The sequence below is a fragment of the Saccopteryx leptura genome, chromosome 13, assembly GCF_036850995.1.
Source record: "Saccopteryx leptura isolate mSacLep1 chromosome 13, mSacLep1_pri_phased_curated, whole genome shotgun sequence".
Taxonomy (NCBI): Eukaryota; Metazoa; Chordata; class Mammalia; order Chiroptera; family Emballonuridae; genus Saccopteryx; species Saccopteryx leptura.
Genome location: NC_089515.1, coordinates 43,226,704 through 43,248,871, shown reverse-complemented (window position 1 = coordinate 43,248,871; position 22,168 = coordinate 43,226,704). Strand labels below are relative to the sequence as shown.

Below are 22,168 nucleotides of genomic sequence, written 5' to 3'. Positions count from 1 at the left end.
CATCCGGTTCCTGCCAGCAACACTTGTCCCTAAGCAGCCCACTGGACTCACTGATTCCTTTTGGAGACCTAGGATTCTTCACCAGAGTGCCTCCTGTATACAGTTGTACTGGGTTGAATTGTGTCCTCCAAAAAACTCATGTCCACCTAGAGCCTTGGAATGTAACCTTCTTTGGAAATTTGGTCTTTACAGATGTCATTAGTTCACATGTGACAGAAGGAATACAGCCTTGGGAAGATGGCAACAGAGATTGGAGTGACATGTTTGCAAGCCAAAGAACATCGGGATTGCTTACAACCACCAGAAGCTGGGGAAGGCAAAGAAAGATTCTTCATTGAGCCTTTGGAGGGAGCCTTTGGTGACACCTTGCTTTTGGACTTCTGGTCTCCATCACTATGAGAAAATAAGTTTCTGAGTTTTAAGCCCCCCAATCTGCAGTACTTTTTTCCCTCTGCCCCAGGGACTGACACCTAGTGTTAGAGGGGAGACTTCTGATGCTCAGAGGAAGCCATCTGTTCTCCCTGCCCCTCATCAGTGTATGGATACCAGCACACCCACCATTAACACTGCTCTTTCCTTTAGCTGAAGGGCAGACCTTGCTTACATCTAGGTGCCCCTAGACAGTCACCTTTATAGGTCCCCTGTATCATGTCTTCTTCGGTGCCATGCTCTGTCACCTATCTAATAGTCCTTAGAGGGCAGTACCCAGTGGTCTTCCTCGGGCTTCCAGCCTCTAGTTGGAGTGGATGAAATCCATTCCTGGGGCCTCATCCAGTGACAGTGAGGCAAAGCTGCAGAGTATGGGCAGTTAGGGGAGCAGCCACCTTGACTGGGGTGCAGCTTGGTGCTGAGGAGGTTTTCTGGGGGCCCAGAAGCCCTGAGCTCATTGGCCAGGCTTCCTGGGAGAACAGAGCAGATTTGCATCAAAAAGAACACTGGCTTCATTGAAATTCTCCTCATCTTGACTAGAACAAAACCACCAAGAAAAGGAAAGTTTTAATCCTGAGCAAGTTCACCACTATGGAGCGTTGTACGCTTCTAAAAATAGAGAGGAAATGGCCTCTTTGGGCCACTCCAGGGGCCGCCTCCCCCGCCCCATGCCCTCCCCCACTGCCCACTCAAGGCAACCTCATGCAGTGTAAGACTGAGCTCTTTTCAGCAGATGCCCGAGGAAGATGCCACGCGGTTCTGGAGCTGGACACAGCTGCCCCCCCAAGGACCCCATCATGCCGGACAGCAGAGAGGTCCCACAGGACAGCCAGCTGGAAACGAGCTTGGGGACCACCCAAGAACACTTGGGGACCAAGTAAGTCAGCAGTCAGGTCTCTGTCCACTGAGCCTGGGGTCAGGGTCTGGACTCTGTGAATTGGCAAGCTGCTTTGTTCTCTGAGCCTCAATTTCTCCATCTGGGCATGAAGGAAGGATCTGGATGGAATTAGTATGGGGCTGGGATGTGTGTTGTGTGGAGTTGCTACTCAGGGTCCACTCCTCTGTGTGACCGAGGGGATTCAGCCAAACAATGACTCACAACGTGCAGGGGTGTGAGTCAGGGACTATGCTGGATAGAGGAAGAATTTCTAGCCACTAAGAATGCCCCATCTCATTGGGCATGTACAGTCAATGACAGACAAGGACAGGGAGAGCCAAAGGTATGGCTCCAGTTTGCTGTGTGACCTTGGCAGATCTCTGCCCCTCTCTGGGCTTTAGCCTCCCTGTCTGCCTGAGTGTAGTGGCTGAAGGTTCCTCACAACCTTTCTGCTGTATATATCCTGTTAACCTGTGATCCAGAGGAAGTGGGCCCAGGCCCTGTTGGCCCAAGGTATGGGGAACCCTGAGAAGCTAGGACCCAGCCCCAGCCCTAGAACTCTACAACCAGGAGCAGGGAGAAGGCAGACACTTGGAATCCCAGAGCCCAGGAGGGGCACTTGACACAGGTCTTGGATGGTCACAGGAGCTAACAGTGGGAGAGGGGAGAGAGGAAGGGTCTGTGGGCAGAAGGAACAGTGTTGTAATGGTGAGAGGACACAAAGGAAGACAGAAAATTCAGGGATGGATGAGGTCTGAGTGGTGAAATGCAGAATGGGGGAAGGACCAGGATAGATGCAGGGTCTGAACCCTCTGCAGGGATGTGGAGAAGTTGCCAATGCGAGAGCTACAGCATGTATGGTTGTTGTTCTGGCCTGGGGGTGGGGGTTGTGGCATTTAGAAGAAGGAAGGATCTCTCCATACAAAATGGAGTTAGTATGAATGTGCCTCACACACACACATGAATGTCCCCTTCCATAGCCAGGCAGAGAACCCAGAGTGAATTCCTCTCCTTACAGAAGCAGGGGCTCCTCACCTACTCACCTGCAAGGTCTTTAAGAGCATGAGGCCCAGCCCCCCCCTGGAGTGGGCCCCTCGAGTTAAGCTGGCCAGTATCCCTCATCCAAGGGTAGGCTCTGGATTTGCTCTGGGAATCAATTGTCTTGCCACCTCGCCTCCTCCCTGGGGACCAAGGCCCCCTGTCCCCACAAGGTGCTCATAGACACACCTCCTAAGTTCGGCCCTCGACAATAAACAAGGTCTGCTGATTTTCAGGGTTCCCTGCCCTCCATGAAGGAGGGGCGGAAGTGGGGTCGGGAGCACAGTGTTTTTGAGGTCCATGCCTCAGGCCCGTGGTGACAAGGTGTGACTGAGGGCCTGGCCACCCTGGAGGAGGCTGGGCTCCTGGGCTCAGAGACCTGGGCCTGCTTTGCAGACCTCACAAAAGGCAGAGCCCCGCCTCATACAGGGAAGGGGAAGCAGATGAGGGCCTGTGGGGAAGAGAAGGATGAAAACCCCCCAGAGCTGGAGGGCCGGCCCTCTGCTTTCTAGCTCAGTGACTCTCTGAGTCTCAGCGTCACCCTCTGTGCAGATGAAGACAAAAGGCCTGACCCCTGTTGGCACTAGCAGGAAAGTTGGACAGACTGTCAGCTGGTGTGCAGTAAATACTTCCAAAAGCTCAAGGGATGCCCTGCCTGCTACACCAGGAACTCTCTCAGCAGTAGGCTGGACGCTCTGCTCTGGACCTACTGTGAGCCTGGGCAGGACACCCTCTCAAACCTCAGTTTCCCCATATGTCCAAGGGCATGATAATGCCTGCTTTGCCAGCCTTGGAGGGTAGCTGTGAGGAAAGAACTCAGAGTCCTTGTTTCTGTTCTAAAGTCAGAGACACTGGCAGCTGCTGTAGGGCCCCATCTGCTGCTCTGCCCCTCCTGGCTCGCTTTGCATCCAGGGTGCCGCCTCAGGCTGACTATCTGTTCTGGCCTCGTGGCTGTGGTAGTGCTGCTGAGCAGGGTGGGCCTGCATTTCTCCAAGAGCCTGAGAGGGGCCTCATCTTTCCCCTCCCTTTCCCGCTGTTTCAGGAGAGAATGAAGTTGAGGAGAGACTGAGAATGAGGACAGTGACGCACTGAATTACCTTCCGTGCCATACCCGTGCAAGGCTGGAACCAGGGGGTATGGGCAGTGTCTGGAGAGAAGGGTCCAGGCCGGGAGAGGTGGAACCAGCTGGGCCAGAACCAGTACCAGTCTGTGCCCTTTGAGGCTGCAGCTGTAGAGTGTGCCATCTATCAGGAGTGTGTCCAGTAGAGACATCTGTCCCTCTGAGCCTGAAGAAACCCAGGCTGGAGGAAGGGCTTCAAAGGAACTAGAGAAGGGAGCAGCTCATCCTGGGTTTGGTGGCAGGCAGGGGCGCCATGTGGACTGAGGGTGTGGTTATGGAGGAGTACTTGTGCCCGTACGGCAGGTCAGCTTAGGGCCAGGCTAACTCCTATGTCTGGATAGGCCCGTGTAGCCAGATGACGGGTAGCCAGGCTTGAGGACAGCCAGGACCAGAGGAAGAGCAGAGAGGACCCGGGACATGTGGAGGCAGCAGAAGCCTGGGGAGAGCCTGCTTTTAGGGAGGTGAACCTGGCAGTGGTCTTGGAGTGGAGCTGTGCTAGAGGCAAGAGGCCAGGAGATGGGAGCCTGCAGGATCGATTCTGGCCCAGGGAAGGACGGTGAGCTCTGAACTGACCACACTTCCTGATTCCCAGCTACCTCCCCTAGCACTGCCTGACCAAGGACTGGGTGCAGAGAGAAGCCCCTCAGGGCCAGGATGCATTTCTCAGAATGTATCTCCGTCTCATGAAGTGACGCATGACTGTAATGATGACGCACACAAATAACTGCTGTCTGGTGTTTGGGGCCATCACAGAGAGGGCAGCATGAAGCTTGGAGCTGACGTAGCTCTAACCTAGGTAGCCTCCCACACACCTGGGCTGTATGGTACAGCCTACTGCTCCTGGGCTACCAGCCTGTAGTGTCCAAAACAACACCAGATAAAATCAAGCAGAGGAGAAAATGATGTGATCGAGAGACAATAAACACGAGATGGATGAGGCTGCCGCTGGCATAACATAGCTACTGTTTTACAGCAGACTTTTTTTTTTCATAACTAGAAAGAATACACTCTAAAATAATAACCATACTACAGTAAACACAAACCTATAATGTAGTTGTTTATTATCATTATCAAGTATCCGTATTATACACAATTATATCTGCTATACTTTTATGCATCTGGCAGCATAGTAGGTTTGTTTGCACCCGCACCATCATGCACAGGTAAGCAATGCCTTGTGCTATGTGTTAGGATGGCTGCAACACCACTGGGTGACAGGAATTTTTCAGCTCCGTCATAGCCCTGTGGGAACACCATCTTATATGAGGTCTGTCCACCAAAACGTCGTTGTATGGTGCCTGACTGTGCGAGAAAGTGGCTTCGTGGTGACTTATTACATGTACCTTTTATGCACAAAATTTCTCAGAACAGAGTTGGAGAGGGGGGTACCAAGAGGGTCTGCTGACAAATGATAAAGAGTAGGGGTGCAGAGGACCATGGGACCCCTTTTGTACCTCCTCACTTTTTGCCCCCCACCCCACCACTCCACAGCCCTGAGACCATAGGGTGCTGCCTAGTGGTTAAGAGCATAAACTGGCACCCATTTGCCTGAATTTGTATGTTGACTCTGCTAACCAGAAGACCTTGTGAGAGTTACATAATCTCTCTGTACCTCAGTTTCCTCGACTTTAAAGTGGGGTAGTGGCAATAACTACGTCACTGGGCTGGTGTTAGGAATGAACGTGCCAGGTGTACAACACATTGCCGGGCACACAGTGAGTGCCGGGGTTACTTGCTGTTACTGTTTTTTGTTCCTGCCTTGTTATTGTTTCTCCCTGTCCCACAGGCCTCAGAGCCCGGTAACACTCCTGTTGAAGCCTTGTCCCTGCCCAGGACAAGGACTGCCAGCCCAAGCACCCATCGCAGTCACAGAGAAATCAGAAAGCCCTCTCTCTGTAACATAGCTAAGGAAACTGTGTTCCAGGTGGGACCAGGGACTTGCCCAAGGTCACCCATCTGGGCTAGAACCCAGGTGTCCCAGTGCCCAGAGAACTTTATCATGGGCACAACCAGATTGCCTGCCAACTCCTTCCGGACTTTCGGGACAACTTGATGACTGACAGTTGGGCTGTGTGGCTTAATAGGGCTGGATACTGTGCGTGCTGCCAACTAGCTTAGAAGTGAGCTGGCTGGTTACACTGTCCCCACCCACCGTGGCAGGAGCCAAGGGTGGAGCCTTTGGGGCTGAGGCCTCCATTCCTGTTGGGGCCTTGGACTTGGGGCTCAGTAAAGGCTAAGTGCCCTGGGTGCCTGCTCCAAATATGCTCCTTCTGGTGGATCTGGGAGGATACGCCCCTTTCCAGGAGACCATGGGTTCCCAGATGATCTCTGCCGTGGCCAAGCCTCCTTATGAGCTGGGAACCAAGGCTGGGGGAGGTTCACGGCCTGGGTCTGTCACCCATGCTCCTCTGCACAGTCTTTCTCACTGCCTATTGTGTGGGACACTTAACGTCTGTGTCACATGAAATAATCACTTTCACCCCTTGCCAACTTTCTGCCTTCAATTTGATTTTTTCCCCCTGCCTCAGTCTGGGTCAAGTGACCTTGAACACATCTTTGTTTATTGACCATCATTCCCATCATTTCTGAGCCTTCAAGGCAGGTACCAGGGTTCCTTTGTTCACCTCTGTCCCCTGCCCCCTGAAATATCTGCATAGAGGATGTGCTGAATCAAAGATAATAGTTGTGAAGCAGAGAGAAATAATTTTTCAGTCAGAAATATTGGCTTAAGATTTTTATTGTATGGTAGACAAGTATGTTTAAAAAGGCAGCACCCTGCCTCAAAATACTTAGTACTCTGAAAGGGCCTTCACCAGGGCAACTCTAGGAAGAAGTATGAGGTCCTGATGCCCCTCTCAGAGGGCTTCCTGGAGGAGGAGGGGTCTGCAGAACAGGAGGAAGCTTCTGCCAGGGCAGGTGAGCTTGTGGGTTTTGCAAGGGAAGGGAAAGGGAAGAATACACAACTCACAAGCCCTCTTGATTCTAGAATAGCCCATTTGCCTGGCCTCATCAGTCCGGCAACTCTGCATCCAACAAGGTCATCAAACTGCCAGGAGGGGCTGAGAGATCTGGGGGTTCCTGCCAGCCCCCAGGTGAGGACATTTCTACCGCCACTCCTCAATACATCTCCCCAGGGCCAACTCCTGTCAGCATCTCTGCTTAGCTCTCACCAGGGCAGGAACCATCATGTCCTCTTTAAGAAAGAGGACAATTGGCAATTGCTTTATGGGGTTTGCTGGGAGGGGAGTGTTAATACAGCTCGGGCTTCCAAACCCCTGGAACCCACGACAGCAAGAGCATCTGGGCACACTGTTGGGGGTGAAGGGTCTCCTGGCAGGTTCTCCAAGGGACTCATAACCCATGGGAGGCTCAGGTCAGCACCCCAAACCCGAATTGTCAGGGTGTCCTGAGGTGGCTGTGGGCAAGGATTGCTGGGAAAAGAAGCCTTTAAGGAACTGGGATCTGGCAAAGAGCAGAATTTTCTGGAAGTTGGTGCACTGGCATTGACCTTAGTGTGGCAGTCTGGGGGTCATCTGCCACCTGACTGAGTGGAGGACCTTGGAACAACCCCATCCCCATCACTACCACTGCATCCTGAGCCTTGGCCTTCAAATGAGGCCTTATTCCCCCCACCCCGAGACTCCATGGGGCTGCCTCCACTTTTTCACCTCATCCAACTCCACTCACGCCAGAGGGAGTGGGGATTTTGGGGTCTAGGTGGTGATCTCTGGTGGCTAAGAGGGGTGTTTCCAAAGAAGCAGGGTCCCTGGTTTTAGAAGATGCTGGGTTTTATTTATTTATAGTTCAGCAAGGAAAGAAGTCAGAGACAAGAACTCAAATTTAAAAGAAAGTTTATTTAAAAAGGTACAAAGCTAGTAGAACTAAGCCAGCTCTGGGTTGCTTGGGCTTAAGAAACAAGTTACAGAAGTCTCTGAAGCTTGGAGCTTCAGAGAAAATAAAAGGTAAAGAACGCGCCTGGGGGGGGAGAAGAGGGGGGAAAGGCACAGACTTGCTCCCAAGAGGAAAAGCGCACCAGATGCAGACGTGATGCGGTAAACCTATGATCAAGAAGGAAGTGGAGGGGGCATTAAAGAGGCAAAGGGCAAGGCGCAGGAACATTTGTTACCATGGAGTAGGGCTCTCCAGGGGCACGGATGAGACAGTTGGCTGAGTTTTATGATGCATTTAATGGATAAATCTAGTATACGCAGAGTCCTGATCTCAGAGCTAGTCCTGGAGACCTGGGTCTCATATGCCAGATTCTGCCTCTGTCTGGGCATGTGACACTGAAAAGTTTAAAGCTCTCTGGGCCTCTGTCACCTCATCTGGAAAATGGGATCATTACTAAAACCACATTAAAGGGCTGTTGAGAGGATACGGGCAGCCAACACTGGTGAAGCACTTGGCACAGTACGTGTATGGAGAAAGGACAAGTGAAAAAAAGATGAGCTTCCTGTTCAGCTCCTGGTGCCCAGAGGTGGCTCCAGGTGGAGGGCCCAGTGGCGGCAGCAGTAGGATGACAGCCAACAACATGCCTCTCCCACCCACACTGGCAGGTCCCTCCTAGGTAAGTCCCACAGGTGGGCAGTGGGGCTGTGCCAGGTGGGTCAGAGGTATCTGGGGCCACACCTCACAGGCAGCCCCAGGCAGGCTGGGGTGGGTCCTCATTCATGCCCAGCCCCACTGTCTCATCACCTGGAACCTGAGCACTGGCGGTGCAGCTCCCACACTCAATGCCCTAGCTGAGCGAGTGAAGGGGAGGCTGAGCCCCGAGCCTGCCGGCCACAAGGAGGAGGAAGGTGAGCACCAGGGGGCAGCCAGACCCTCCTGGCACACCCTCATGAGTCCTTTGTGGGGTTTTCAGATTGGTGGGGCAGATCTTTGAGGTGACACAGGCATGCAGACTAAGAGAGGTGAGGGGTGTGGGGTCATGTGCAGAGGACTGGAGATGCTAGTGTGGAAGCAGCTTGCAGACTCGGTGGTTGCTGCTCAGAGCTGTGGCCTGTGTGTAGGGAGTGTTCTCTCTGCTCAGGACTTGGGGAGTGTTTGGGCAACACCCTCAACTGGTAACATTCTCCATTGTTCTAGAAGACAGGTTTCCCTCTGCCTCCTAAACAGAGAGAGACAGGACCTGGAACCAATAGCAGGGAGGGCAGCCAGTGGTGGTCAGGAGTCCTTGTGGGTGATGGGCTCTGGGGAACAGAGAGATGGGAACCCAAAGGCAGCCACCTTCTGCAAGGCTGTGTGGGCTCAAGAGGGAGTAAATTATAGTTAGGTGCCCAGCCCAGTGAGTCACGGCCAGGAAGGAGGGCAACTGCCCCCTCACCCAGCCAGGCCATGACTCACACTGTATCTCTGTTGCAGGGCAGTTTGGTGGCAGTGGGCCTCTCTGGGGCTGATGCAGCTCCCCCAGGGGACACTGGGACACGTTCTCTGAAGCTTTGTCCTGGGGGAGCTCACGGGTGTGCCACCCCTCGGGGACCATGCCAGAGGTGCTCCTGCTCAGGTCTGCCAGCTCCATCCTGAGGACCATGTAAGGAACTAGGGTCTCCTGTCTCCTGGTCCACTCACTGCCTTTCAGGGAGTGTACCTGGGCCTGGTGTGGCACCTGAACCTTCAGGCTTGGGTTTGGGGTTTTTCAGCCCACTCAGTCACCCTCCTAATCCCACCAAAGAACTTTTTTCTACTTATTCCCCAAAAGATCCATGAGAGTCCACCAGTAAAAATGGTGAGAGATGACTATCTCCCAAGCATTTTTCATGTATCATGTTATCCTCACAATGGCCACAGTATTTAGGCAGAAAACTGAGGCCCATAGAGATATAGAGACTTGCCCAGGCATACAGCTAGTAAAGTCCGTTGAACCCAGGCAGGCCAACTGGTGAACCTCAATGCTATGTTGTTTTAAGGAAGCATTTATTGATCACCTACTGCATACAGAGCAGTGGCTTGGTTGCTGAGGGCTGAATGGGCAGAAAGGGCAACAGAAATAAATAGGAGATAGATCCCCGTCTGTGAGGGGTTCACATGGAAAAAGAGGACTCTCCTCCACTGACGTGTCACACACAGAGTGAGAACCTGAGAAGAATTGGATCCAACCAGTGTTGACTGAGTTCCACGGTGCACCTCAGCAACTACTCCAGGCCAGAGGGCAGTAGAATCAAGCATGAGTCTGCTCTCAAGGAGCTGCCCAAACCACATGTGGCCTTCAAAGACCAGACCTTAGTGTACAAGGCCACGAGGGTGAGAGGGTGTTGGGGATAATCTAGGAGGGCTTCCTGAAGGAGGTTTGGCAGGCTCTGTGTTTAAATGGTTCCCATCAGCACCTCTGACAAGATAGTTGCAGAAAAGAGAGGCCCATCGACTAGTGGTGGTAAAGAGAAAGAGTACAGGCTATTCCGGACTCCTCTGCCTCCCACACCACTCACAGCATATTTGCTCAAATATGCCCTTTGAGTGTTTTCTTGCTCCTTGTGCTCTTGGGCAGGTGCATCAAGAAGTATTTGTTTGTGTGAATGGAGAATAAGATGAAGTGCTTCTAGAGAGTGTGTGAGGTAGAGATGAGTGCAGAGCCTGTCCTCAGCAAGGTGATCCCTTTGGACTTTCTTCCTGTGAATGGGAAAGCAGAAAAGAGAGAAGGCAGCATCCTCTGACTGTTTCTCCATTACTGTCATTCTGTGACATTGGGAACTTCCGCCCCAGGGCTGCAGCCAGCCTCCAGGGTCCTGCACTCTGGGAGGAGTCTAATTGTCCAGAATGACAGTAATCCTGTGTTCATCACTGCTGACGGGCTTATGTGATCACTATGGCAGTAGTGACAGCTCACCTGTTGTGGTGATTTACTATCCATGTATGCCTTCCAGGATAGCAGCAAGGTTCAAAAAGCCCCCAAGTTCTCTTGGGGAGTCAAAACAGTAGGGACTGCTCCCCCAGCCTCAGGTGCTTCTCTTTGAGGAAAACGTTATAAATTCCACTGTGGAGGCTATGTCCTCTGTATTAACCCAACATGCTTGGTTGTCCAGCTTGGTTATCTCATTTCCTGGTTGACTACAAACAGAATGTGCAAAGTAGGAGGCAGATGAGTTGCTGGAGGCTAGCACCCTTGACAGTGGGAAGAGATGACCACTAGTAGTAAAGTCAGTTGAGGATTTATAAACTAGAAAACCAGCAGCAGCATGACCAGATCTAACACATGGGGCAGTGGCCACGTTGGGAAGGGGCACTCGTGTTACAAGCCAGGACAGTAAGGTCTGTGATAGGTTGTGACCCTGAGTGAGAAGGAAATGTCACAGGGAGGTTTGGTGAATTCTGTTTCAAATGATGAGCAAGGGTGATACCTCATTTACAGGGACTCAGTTGAGAAATTAGGTTTTGGCCTTCTCGTAATCAGGCAGCCAGTGTTCTTCAGGCACGGGGCAAAGAGGGATAGATAAGACCCTTTATGGGCTGTCTGCAAGGGTAAGTGAGATGTTCCTGTCGCACTAAGTACAAGCAGGGGGCCAGGGTTCATCCTGTCATTGAGGGAGGGAAAGACAAGCAGGGGAGTGGACAATAGCAGTGTCTAACCCAGGAGAGTGGTGCCAGATGCCCCAGGAAAAGCCCCCACAGGGAGAAGGTGCTTCCAGCAGCCCCTCCCTCCATAAATAGAAGGTGCTCATTATGATGAGGACGCTTGGCCTCAGCGTCCTTAGGTGGCCATCTTTTCATTTAGTCTTTGTTTAGTTAATTTTAAAACTAGAACCAGTTTACACAGATTTTACTGGGTAGAAAAAAATGCTGCCTGTCCCTTTTAATGATGAGGATTTAAGAACAAACTTGTTTGTGAGGAAGCAGGAAAGGAGACAGGTGATTACAGCCAGGGATGACCGCAGCTAATTTGGGGGTGGCTGCTCAGCTGCTGATTTCAAAGGCCAGTCAGCTTTAAGCCCTGGGGTTGCCCTGTGGCCACCATCATCTCCTGAGCACTGGGTCAGGACAGACATGAACATTACACCCAGTGTTCACAGTGGGCACATCAGCCAGCTGTGCATGTGTCCCCTCATTCTCTGGGAGTTTTTGGTAAGATCACAGTCTTCTTTGTCCCAAAGTGGAGACAGCTTCTACTTGACAATTCAAGAGAGGAACAGCGGTATCAATGTTCTGAAGTCAGCAGGACAAGTGCCACGGTGTTCAGAACCTTCAGTTTCTCCTGCGTGATACAGGAGTCCTCACCCCAGAAGCATACTTTGTCATCTTTCCAGTCCTTCAGGCAGCATCCACTCAGCTGGTCACCATAGCAACAGAAGGGCAGCTCTAGCCCATCAGCCAGGCCTTGCTCACAGAGTTCCCAAGAAGGAACAGCTTGACCCCCAGCTCATCCCCCTTCTCTCTGCCCCTCTTCCTTCATAACCTCCTGATGTCTTTTGCTTTAAACCTATCTCAGGTTCTTAAGCAGACTGCCACCAGGTGGGCCCAGATGCATTTGCAAACTTAGTTTGAACGTGTGGTTCCTGCAAGGAGTAAAACCGAATGTGAGAATCAGGTAACTGGCCCAGCTGCCTGGGAATTGGGTCCCACCCTGGCAGACAGACAGGTCTCCCGGAGCCAGGGCCTGCCCTCAGGGCTGCCATGACTAGTGCACAGGTTGCACACTGCAGAACTCCAGCAGGCTCTATTTACATAACTGATGACTGAAAAGTGTCCCTGAAATTGTGTGATGCTGCAGCCTGCTCAGTCTTGAGGTATGTGCTGAACTCCCATCTGCTCATCCACCCAGGAGGTTGGGGTCTTCCCAGTTGTGCCAAGGAGCAGGGAGGCTGGGTTGATAATGGAGGCCCAGTAACCACCGGGGCTGTATAGGCCAGAAGAAGTGTCCAGGGTCAGTAAGGCTGGGAGGCAAGGGGAGTCAGGGCTAAGCATGAGGGCACATGGCATGAGCCCCAGGCCTCCTGGGTCCCCTGCTGTTCTTTGCATGAGTGAATAGGCATAGGGCCTACCCACAGGCACTACCAAGGAGGAGAGGTCCTCGGCCTGCTCAGGACCCGTGAGAGTCTAGGAACATCCCTGCTTCACTCTGACTTTCTGAGCATGACTGTTCTCAATAACTTTGGGGAGCGAGGGGTGGGGATTCCTCTCAACTCTGGAAATGTGCACTCCACTGGGGTGGTGCCCAGAATCCTCCAATGCTAGACCATTAGTTTTCTTTCCAGATGGGGACACTGAGGCCAGAGGGAACAGGCGCTTGCCCAGAGTCACAGCAAAGCAGAGCAGAGCTGAGCCAGGCTTGGTTTCTCTTTCTGCTGAGCTCTTAGAACCTGCAGGGAGAAGCTGGTTGGGGTGGGTTCAGGCTTGCAACTACAGAGTTCTGGTCTCCTAACTCCTGCTGGGGGCACAGACCAGGGCTGGCCCCAGGCTGAAATGCGTGTTCACCTGTTCTAACAAGTGTTTCCCCTCCACCAGCTCCCTGACTGATGGGCACACACTCTCCAAAGAGTCCCTAAGCCATGCTCTCAACTTCTCGTCCCCAGAGAAGACAAAGGATGCTCAGCTGAATTCTCCAGGTGAGCCAGAGGGGAGCCTGGGCAGAGCAGGGTGGGCCTGCTGCAGCGGAGAACTGAGTGGTGCTGGGTGTGCGGGGACACTGAGGGCACACCTCGAGTACAGGCAGAAGCAAGTGGGAGGCACAGGACAGAGCTTGGGAAATGGGGCAGGTAGAATCCTCACCACACTTCTTCCATCAGGACTGCTATCAGGGCCCACCCAGTGTGACGGAAGGTAGTGGGGAAAGATTTCTTCTAGAAGTTCAAGAAGGAGAGAGGCAGAGATAGGAGGCAGCTGAGGCCTCATAGGAGCCAGGATCTTAGCTGGGGTGGGGCTGCTGAGGACTGAGGAGGGAGGAGGTGCAGATCAGCATTGCCTTGGCACTGCCATCTGGAGCACTGGGGTGGGCGGCAGGCCGGCAAGCAGAGGCTGGCAGAGTTTACTTTGGAGGCTTGCACAGTCACATGCTCTCTTCATGACCTTTACCATCAGATAATTGCACCTTATTCATTCTTATCGACTGTACAATATTGTAGCAACGACAGTTTAGAAAGATGAAAACGGTGCCAGTACAGAGGGTCCCTGCCTCCACTCGCCATACTGTCCTTGGGACAGAATGTTGTTGCCGTCCGGTCACCAGCCTGTGTCACCCATCAGGGATGAAGAGCTTCCCCCAGGTGCCGGTTTGCCTGGCTGTGAGTTTTCCCAGCTTCAGGGTCCTCAGGGCAGCCGGGCTGTGACCTGCAGCTGCCCTCACTCCCTTGGGTGTTGGTGGGAACTGGTCAGCGAATGGGAGCTATCAGTGGCAGTGTTTAAACTGGTTATGTATTTTGTAGAATGTTCTACAGTTTGGGTACACCTGGCATCTCCCTTGTTGTTAGAGGTTTGGGTTTTGGGAGACATGGGTGGTGGCATTTGAAATGGGACTAGCTTGGAGGCCAATGCCAAGGGTCTCTGAATGGGGCAGAGATGAGGCCAGAACCAGGGCAGGAGGAAGGGGCACTGGCCTGGGTTCTTGTTCTGAGACCTCTTCTCTCAGAGCTCAGAGAACAGGGCTGGTGTGAGGACAAGGCCAGAGTCAGGACCTCTGTCACAAGCATGGTCAGAGCTGGATGGTGGCACTAGGACACAGGTCACCCTTCCCATTGTCAGTGAGAAACCTAGGCATGAAGAGGCAAAAGAGGGTGACACCAGGCCACCTGCTCCCTAGAGGCCAAATGCCATCTCCTCACCCTGGAGGTCTTGGCAGGGATCTGGGCGGAGTAGGTGCTGCCTGTTGTGCCCATCCCCAGAGATACAGAAGGACTGGGCCAAGGAGAGCACTGACTGGTTTCTGTGGGGAGGGGTTGGAAAGGGGCCCCACGTCCTCCTCCCAGAGCCAGGGCTCCTCCTGACAGGCTGGGTCACCTCTGGCGGCACCGTCAGCGTGCTCAGGCTGGGAGGTTCCTTCTCTGCAGCACTCAGAGCAGCTGTCAGCGTCATGGCCTTGTGCACGTCAAAGCCCTGGTGCTCAGAGTCCTGGCTGTAGTGGCGGCACCTCAAGTGTCAGGGAAGGAGCCAATGTGTGGAAAGCTTGGTGTCTCCTGGAGTCCCAGAAAAGCATGCAGTACCCCAGGGAGGAACAAGTTATCCCAGCCCTATGGCCTCGGTAGCTCAACCTGAATGCTGTCACCTGGAGTCCCTGCAGCAGTGGGGTGCTTGAAACATGTAGATAGGGAACCAGCCTCGCAGTAGGTCCCGTCAGAAGGGCTGGAACAGGGCACTGGACTTAATGGAGGGGGGAACAGGGAGGCATCTGCAGAAGGCAGATGGTTTATCAGGACTTTGGGAAGCTGGCAGGACAGCCCGCCTGGGTGTGCGCCTGGACCCTCCATCCTGTGTGCGGAGCCAGGCTGCTGGGATACGGAGGTAGACAAGCTTCTCTTCTGCCCTCCACGAACTCCCAGTCTGAGCGCAGGCAGGCTCTGGGCGCAGGGCACACACAGGCTGGGGAGGAAAGCCTGCTACCTGGGAACTGGGATGGGCTCTTTGGAAGAGCAGGATCCCCAGCTAGCCTCAGACCCTTCAGCCTCTTCTGGGCTGGGTCTGAGCTGAGTCGTCTGCCCCCTGGGAGTCACAGTATCTAGGGCGGGTGATAAGGAGGAAGGGACAGTCTGGGAGGGGTGAGGGGCTTCTTGGCACCATTCTGGACACCCAGGACAGATGCCCCAAGGGATCCCAGGCACTGTCCAGGACAATGCCAAGCAGCCTCATTGGCTCCCGTAGGCCTGGCATTTGGATTGAGCCTCTTATGTGTCTGGGGGTGGATGGGAAGGCTGTTGGTGCAGCTGAGGTGAGACTCGGAGTCAACCCATACTGAGTGTGCCAGCTTGATGCTGGGGCTCAGATCCTTTATCTCCACAACTCCCAGTGGCCTCAGGAGCCTGGCTCCAGACTTTGTGTGGGGGCAGAGACTGGAGCAGCCAGGGCGAGGGAGGCGTCTTGTGGCTGCCTCTTCACAGAGCACTTTCCCCAAGAGTGAGAAAAGGCAACTATGCATCCATAGCAGAGACTATTGGGAGGGGGACTTGGGGGTTAGGAGAAGAGTTAAGTTCTCCTTCCCCTCATAGCTGCTGCCTTCATAACACGAACACATACCATGTGCCAGGCTCCAGAACTGCCTTGTGTTCTTTCATTTTATCTTCATAGCAGCAGTGGGGTAGGCATTTAATCATTCACATTTGACTGGGGAAACCAAGCTTCGAGAGGCTCATTGATTTTCTGAGGCACACACCTAGTAAGAGGTGGATCTCTTAACTGGCTGCACGCGTCTTTGGGCCCTAGATAGCATGGAGCACAGTGGGGTCCCCTCCAGACCCCGTCTCCTCACTGCTGCCCTCAGCCTCTCTGGGGGCCCTGGGAGCTTTGCCTTAAGGAGCTGAATTCCCCTCAGTCTCCTTGAGTTCCCAAGAATATTGAGGGTCCATGAGCTCTGGCCCCAAGATGGCCACACTCCCAGGGGGCAGCCCCACTGAGTCAGGCCACAGAGCTGCTGGAATCTGGTTTCCACACAAAGGCAGCCTTGTGCTGGCCCTGAAGGCACATTTCTTTCTAGACCTTTCCAGGCTGAGCATGAACCCCAGCTGGAACAGGGGAGGGAGGAGATCCAGGCGGAGCAGCTACTGGGAATGGGGTGGTGGAGGACTGGCAGGGCCTTTCCCTGCCCCCACTTTTCTAGGTAACCCCTACACCCACTGGGAGCTTTGAGCTGGAGGGAGGAGGCTGGGAGTCCAGCCCAGCTTGGTCCTCAGCCCAGTGAGGATAAGGGCTGCACTGGGCCAGCCTCCGTCTCTCCCAAGTTCTTCAAGGGCATGGTTGTGTTGGGCTGGAAGGAAACAGATACATCTTTTGTCCTGAGGCTGGGGAGCAGGGAAAGACCTCGGGGATGGTGGGAGGCAGAGGACCCACTGTCACTTCAGCCTGTGGGAGGAGTGAGGATGGAGGAAGGTAGGAAAGGCTTCCCCGACATCAGAGGAAATTTATGTAGGTGTCTCCTCTTCTGAGAAATGGAAACAAGTGGTCATTCTGGCCCCACCAGCCAAAAAAAGTAGGACCTCTAGGATCCTGTACAAAACTTTTCCTCATCAAAATGTCCAGTTTTGTCAAGTCACAAATGGGTATCAGGGGCTTTGTCCAGGCCCAGAGTTAGCCATGCTGTCCTCAAGGTGCTAAGCAGGTCTGTATACAAGGGAGGAGTCAGGAGGCTGGTCTCGTGCCCAAAATGACATGGGTATAGCCTCCAACAGCTGGGGTGCAGCCCCAAGGACCCCTGAGGTGGTACAGGCAACAGGCGGCAGAGCTCAGCAAGGTTCTTGGGTTTACTGGAGGAAGGGCACCCCCATCAAAGTCGGTGATGACTGCAGGTGTTGCTGGGTCTCAGGAGGGGTCATGGGGACCAAGGCACTCATAGTCCCTGCCTCGATGTTCTTCAGACACTGCTTGGGTGTCCGTCCCTACTTGGCTGTTTCCTCCCAGGGTGTGCCCTGCCTGTATGTGGTGGTTCTGGGGCACCCCTGCACTTGGGCCCCTGGCTGGGATGCCCACTTCCCTCTCCCAGACCTCTGTCCTCCCCAGGGGGTAGAGCCCCAGCTCAGAGCTCCACAGGAACAGGAAAAGCCCAGCTCAGCTGCCCCACCCCAGTTGTCCAGTTCTGGACAAGAGTAGTCCTGGGGGTTAGGACAAAAGAACCAGAAGAATGGCCTTCATGGAGACCATTCCAGTTCAATTCAAACGAGAAACAGGCTGGGGTGGGGAGGGGTCTTGTGGCCAGAACTCAGGCTTTCTGACCCTCGGATGAGAAGGCTGGGGAAGGCCAGCAGCTAGAGGAGTCTCTCCCCTGGACTGCCAGGAGGCGCCAGGGCACAGGAGCTGGAATTGTAGCCTATTAGCTTGGAGTACTTGGTATCACTTTGCCAAGGTCTGGACAAACTATTCTGGCCCAGGCCAGCCTTGTTCTTGTCTTTTCTGTGCTGAGGCCACCATGGACTCTTCCTTTCACATCCCGGAAGAGCCTAGCCTGGGACTGAGGTGGTTCCAGGGGTCTTCTCCATATAGGGACCCTCTTGGCACTAGTTCCAGACTGGCCTTTGCAGCAAGGGTTCAGTGCCCTGAAGGAGCGTTCTCAGAGACTCTTTGGTCCGAAGTCTGAGAGCCACCTTTGCCCAGGATCAGTGTCCTCTGCTTCTGCGTAATAAGCCGGGCCAAGGCCTTTCCCACAGGATATAGCACCATCCGGGCTCCTCTCTGCTCCTTCCCAGGTCATTGAGAGTGACTTCCTCTGTTGCTTAGCCGCCTTTATTCCAGAGCCCCAGGGAACACAGCTGCCTGCCTGCCTGCCAGGGCACTCCAGCACAATGGGTGATTGATAAGACACAGGCCAGGGTCAGGCCAAGACTGGTGGCAACATGAGAGAGAAGGAAGAGAGAGGGAGGGGCAGAAAGTGCACGCTGGGCCTTGGGAAAGCCCTCCACCCTACTTTCCTTCTTGTAGCTCCCATGTATGGGAGTGGGCTCGGCCCCTGGCACCAGAGGCTGAGGACCCTGAGCACTGAGCTGTAGTGGACTCAGGTCAGAAGGACATTGATCAGGGCAGGGCCTCACCAGGCCCTGTCACAGGCTCTCAGACATGCAGGGTGGGGGTTCAGCCTGGCCTGGCTTACTTGGGCAGCAACGTGGGGAGGTGAAGGCCTGGGTTGCTGGACACATGGGTTATTTGGTCCATTCCTCCTGGGTTTGGGATGGAACAGAGGCTAACCAATATTTCCCCGAAAGAACCCCCTGACCTCTGCTCTAGGCTAGGCTCTGAACTCAGGACCCAGGGAACTGTCAGCCCTACCTTCAAGGGCCTGCTATCTGGAAGGAGTTAGTTAATAGGACAGAAGAAATTAGATGAAGGAACTCTGTCCAAAATGTCCATCAAAATTATAAATGGCTGTTTTTCTTTTTTTTCTGATTCAGTAAACCCACTTGTAGAAATCTATCTTTTTGGGTGGCCTGGGACATGGGTTGAAAGCTGGAATCATCTGAGTATCATTGGGGAAGTGGTTGAATAAAGTGTGATATGGTCAAATAACGGAGTTATTGACACCCCCCCACACACACACACACACACAGAGAGTGAGAGAGACATTCATGTCACAGAAATTAAAGGTAGATGATTTAGCTCATGGATGTGTTTGATTTGTTCCACATATATTTTTAAGGTATGAGCCAACATTTAAAAATCAGGCGATTACACATAAACCCCCAGATTGCAGGTAACTCTTGTTTTCTTTCCGACTGGGCACCAGATCCTAGTGCAGCGGCTGCCCCCTTTGACAAGGCGTGTGCTGCCTGCCTCCAGTGCTAAACATGCCCTGCTGCCTCCCTGGCACAGGCTGGGGGTGGCGCAGTTACCACCGGCAGGTGTGTTGCTTTCCTTAGTGAGAGCCTGCACCATTTTGCGTCTTTATCAGAAGCAAAGAAACAAAAGGAGTGTATCCAGGAACATGAGAGTGAGCCTGAGGCTTATGCTGCTGCTTCACATGCACATCCTGGGACACTACACTCATGCATTATTGATTATTATACATTATTTATTAGGATGCGGATACATTACCCACCTGACCCTTAAGGGCATTTTGGGTTTGCTACCCTCAATTTATATAGTACTAACGTGATCCTCTTTCCCCGTGTTGGATAAAAAAAAAAAGAAGGAGCAACAGAATAAATCTTAACTCCTTGTACATATATTTCATCAGCTTGACACACTCCATTGTCAATGTGGTGACCTGAAGGGGTGTGATTCAGGAGGGCCTATCCCTTTTTTTTTTTTAATTTTTGTATTTTGCTTAAGTTGGAAATGGGGAGGCAGTCAGACAGACTCCCGCATGCGCCCGACCGGGGTCCACCCGGCATGCCCACCAGGGGGTAATGCTCTGCCCATCTGGGACGTTGCTCTGCCGCAATCAGAGCCATTCTAGCGCCTGAGGCAGAGGCCACAGAGTCATCCTCAGCGCCCGGGCCATCTTTGCTCCAATGGAGCCTTGGCTGCGGGAGGAGAAGAGAGAGACAGAGAGGAAGGAGAGGGGGAGGGGTGGAGAAGCAGATGGGCGCTTCTCCTGTGTGCCCTGGCTGGAAATCGAACCCAGGACTCCCACACGCCAGGCCGACGCTCTACCACTGAACCAACTGGCCAGGGCCTCCCTTTTTATATTATATACGTCTAAATAGATTTGGGTTTCTTATAACAAGTATGTACTGTTTTGTGATTTTTTTTTTTTTTAGTTCAAATAATGACTTTATTTTTTTTTTTTTAATAATTTTATTTTTAATGGGCGACATCAATAAATCAGGATACATATATTCAAAGATAACAAGTCCAGGTTATCTTGTCGTTCACTTATGTTGCATACCCATCACCCAAAGTCAGATTGTCCTCTGTCACCTTCTATCTAGTTTTCTTTGTGCCCCTCCCCCTCCCCCTTTCCCTCTCCTTCTCCCCCCTCCCCCCGTAACCACCACACTCATCAATGTCTCTTAGTTTCACTTTTATGTCCCACCTACGTATGGAATAATGCAGTTCCTGTTTTTTTCTGATTTACTTATTTCACTTTGTATAATATCAAGATCCCACCATTTTGCTGTAAATGATCCGATGTCATCATTTCTTATGGGTGAGTAGTATTCCATAGTGTATATGTGCCACATCTTCTTTATCCAGTCATCTATTGACGGGCTTTTTGGTTGTTTCCATGTCCTGGCCACTGTGAACAGTGCTGCAATGAACACGGGGCTACATGTGTCTTTACGTATCAATGTTTCTGAGTTTTTGGGGTATATACCCAGTAGAGGGATTGCTGGGTCATAAGGTAATTCTATTTTCAGTTTTTTGAGGAACCACCATACTTTCTTCCATAATGGTTGTACTACTTTACATTCCCACCAACAGTGTATGAGAGTTCCTTTTTCTCCACAGCCTCTCCAACATTTGCTATTACCCGTCTTGTTGATAATAGCTAATCTTACAGGTGTGAGGTGCTTTCTCATTGCAGTTTTGGTTTGCATTTCTCTAATAACTAAAGAAGATGAGCATCTTTTCATGTATCTGTTGGCCATTTGTATTTCTTCCTGGGAGAAGTGTCTGTTCATGTCCTCTTCCCATTTTTTTATTGGATTGTTTGTTTGTTTGTTGTTGAGTTTTGTGAGTTCTTTGTATATTTTGGATATTAGGCCCTTATCTGAGCTGTTGTTTGAAAATATCATTTCCCATTTAGTTGGCTTTCTGTTTATTTTGTTATCAGTTTCTCTTGCTGAGCAAAAACTTCTTAGTCTGATGTAGTCCCTTTTATTAATTTTTGCCTTCACTTCTCTTGCCTTTGGAATTCATAAAATGCTCTTTAAAACCCAGGTCCATGAGTTTAGTACCTAAAAATATGGAACACTTCACGAATTTGCGTGTCATCCTTGCGCAGGGGCCATGCTAATCTTCTCTGTATCGTTCCAATTTTTTAGTATATGTGCTACCGAAGCAAGTACTGTTTTGTGATTTAAAAAAAAAGATAGTCACCATTAAAATTTAAAACTTTTGGCTGAGAAAAGGTTTAGTAACAGATTATAGAGCTTACTTCTGATCTTGGCAGCTGGTGAACAGGTAAAGGTTTCACCTCCCTTCAGCTGTTCCCTCTCTTCCTTGTCTATCCTTCAAGGCTGTCAGACTTCTTCCTCCAGGCAGCCTCCCACCAATGTCAGCCCCTAGCTTGTCTGCCAGCCCTCACGGTCAGTGCCCAAGGCATTGTTGGGACCAAAGGGCAGACAGCTTCACCCAGGGGAGGACCAGGGGTGGCTAGAGACAGCCCTGGGCCAGCATGACCCCAGCTGTGGTCTCCCCACCCTGCAGAGGAGGCACTGTGGACGACTCGGGCCGACGGGCGGGTCCACCTGCGCATAGACTCCAGCTGCCCACAGCAGCTCCCCTACACCGTGCATCGGATGTTCTGTGAGGCCCTGGACAAGTATGGGAATCTCCATGCTCTGGGTTTCAAGCGCCAGGGCTCGTGGGAGCACATCACCTACTCCCAGTACTATCTGCTGGCCCGCAAGGCCGCCAAGGGCTTTCTGAAGGTGAGGGGCCCTTGAGGCCGGCCCTCCCCTCCCCAGGCCCTTCTGTCCCCTGGCCTACTTGCCATTACTGGCCCCTCACAGGCCTCCTCCACACTTACCTAATACCACTGGGCCCTCACTGAGGGTTTCCCATTTAGTGAGCCCTCAACAGGTGCCGAGCACCTGATAGGAGCTTTGCATTTGTGATCCTATTCAAATCAAGGTGGGCTGGGAAGCCGGGTGCTGGACTGAGGGGCCATCTCCTGGGAAGGCCCTGGGAGGGGCAGCAAGGCCTGCTGGGTGGCAGACCCCCAGGGCCTTCTTGGGCTAGGTGGATGCTGGGAGGGGGCTCTGTGGTCTGGAAGGGTGGCCTGATGGGAATGGGAGGCTCCCTTCCCTGTTTGCTGACCTGGTCTGTCTGTCCTGGCTGGAGCTTGGCCTGGAGCGGGCGCACAGCGTGGCCATCCTTGGCTTCAACTCCCCAGAGTGGTTCTTCTCGGCAGTGGGCACAGTTTTTGCAGGGTGAGTAGCTGGGGTAGGGGCAGAGTCCCTGGAGGTAGAGGTGGG

The 22,168-nt window shown here is 52.6% G+C and overlaps 1 protein-coding gene and 1 non-coding gene across 4 annotated transcripts in view; one reads left to right on the top strand and one right to left on the bottom strand.

Annotated features, from left to right (window-relative positions):
• The first annotated feature begins 240 nt into the window (after positions 1-240).
• The window catches only part of ACSBG1 (acyl-CoA synthetase bubblegum family member 1), a 37,940-nt gene continuing 16,012 nt past the window's right edge, over positions 241-22,168 (top strand). The window contains exons 1-6 of one of the 3 annotated variants that reach the window (XM_066354794.1): positions 7,799-8,031; positions 8,829-8,997; positions 11,887-11,985; positions 12,903-13,003; positions 21,399-21,622; positions 22,035-22,123. In XM_066354794.1, the coding sequence (XP_066210891.1) occupies positions 8,948-8,997; positions 11,887-11,985; positions 12,903-13,003; positions 21,399-21,622; positions 22,035-22,123 (563 nt within the window). In that variant the 5' untranslated portion in view covers positions 7,799-8,031; positions 8,829-8,947. Of the gene's footprint in view, positions 359-1,162; positions 1,307-7,798; positions 8,032-8,144; positions 8,264-8,828; positions 8,998-11,886; positions 11,986-12,902; positions 13,004-21,398; positions 21,623-22,034; positions 22,124-22,168 lie in introns of those variants that run through there. The other 2 variants (XM_066354793.1, XM_066354795.1) reach the window with 2 other exon arrangements.
• LOC136385097 (U6 spliceosomal RNA) lies at positions 20,929-21,037 on the bottom strand. The gene has a single exon (XR_010747710.1). It is a non-coding gene; the product is annotated as a U6 spliceosomal RNA (small nuclear RNA).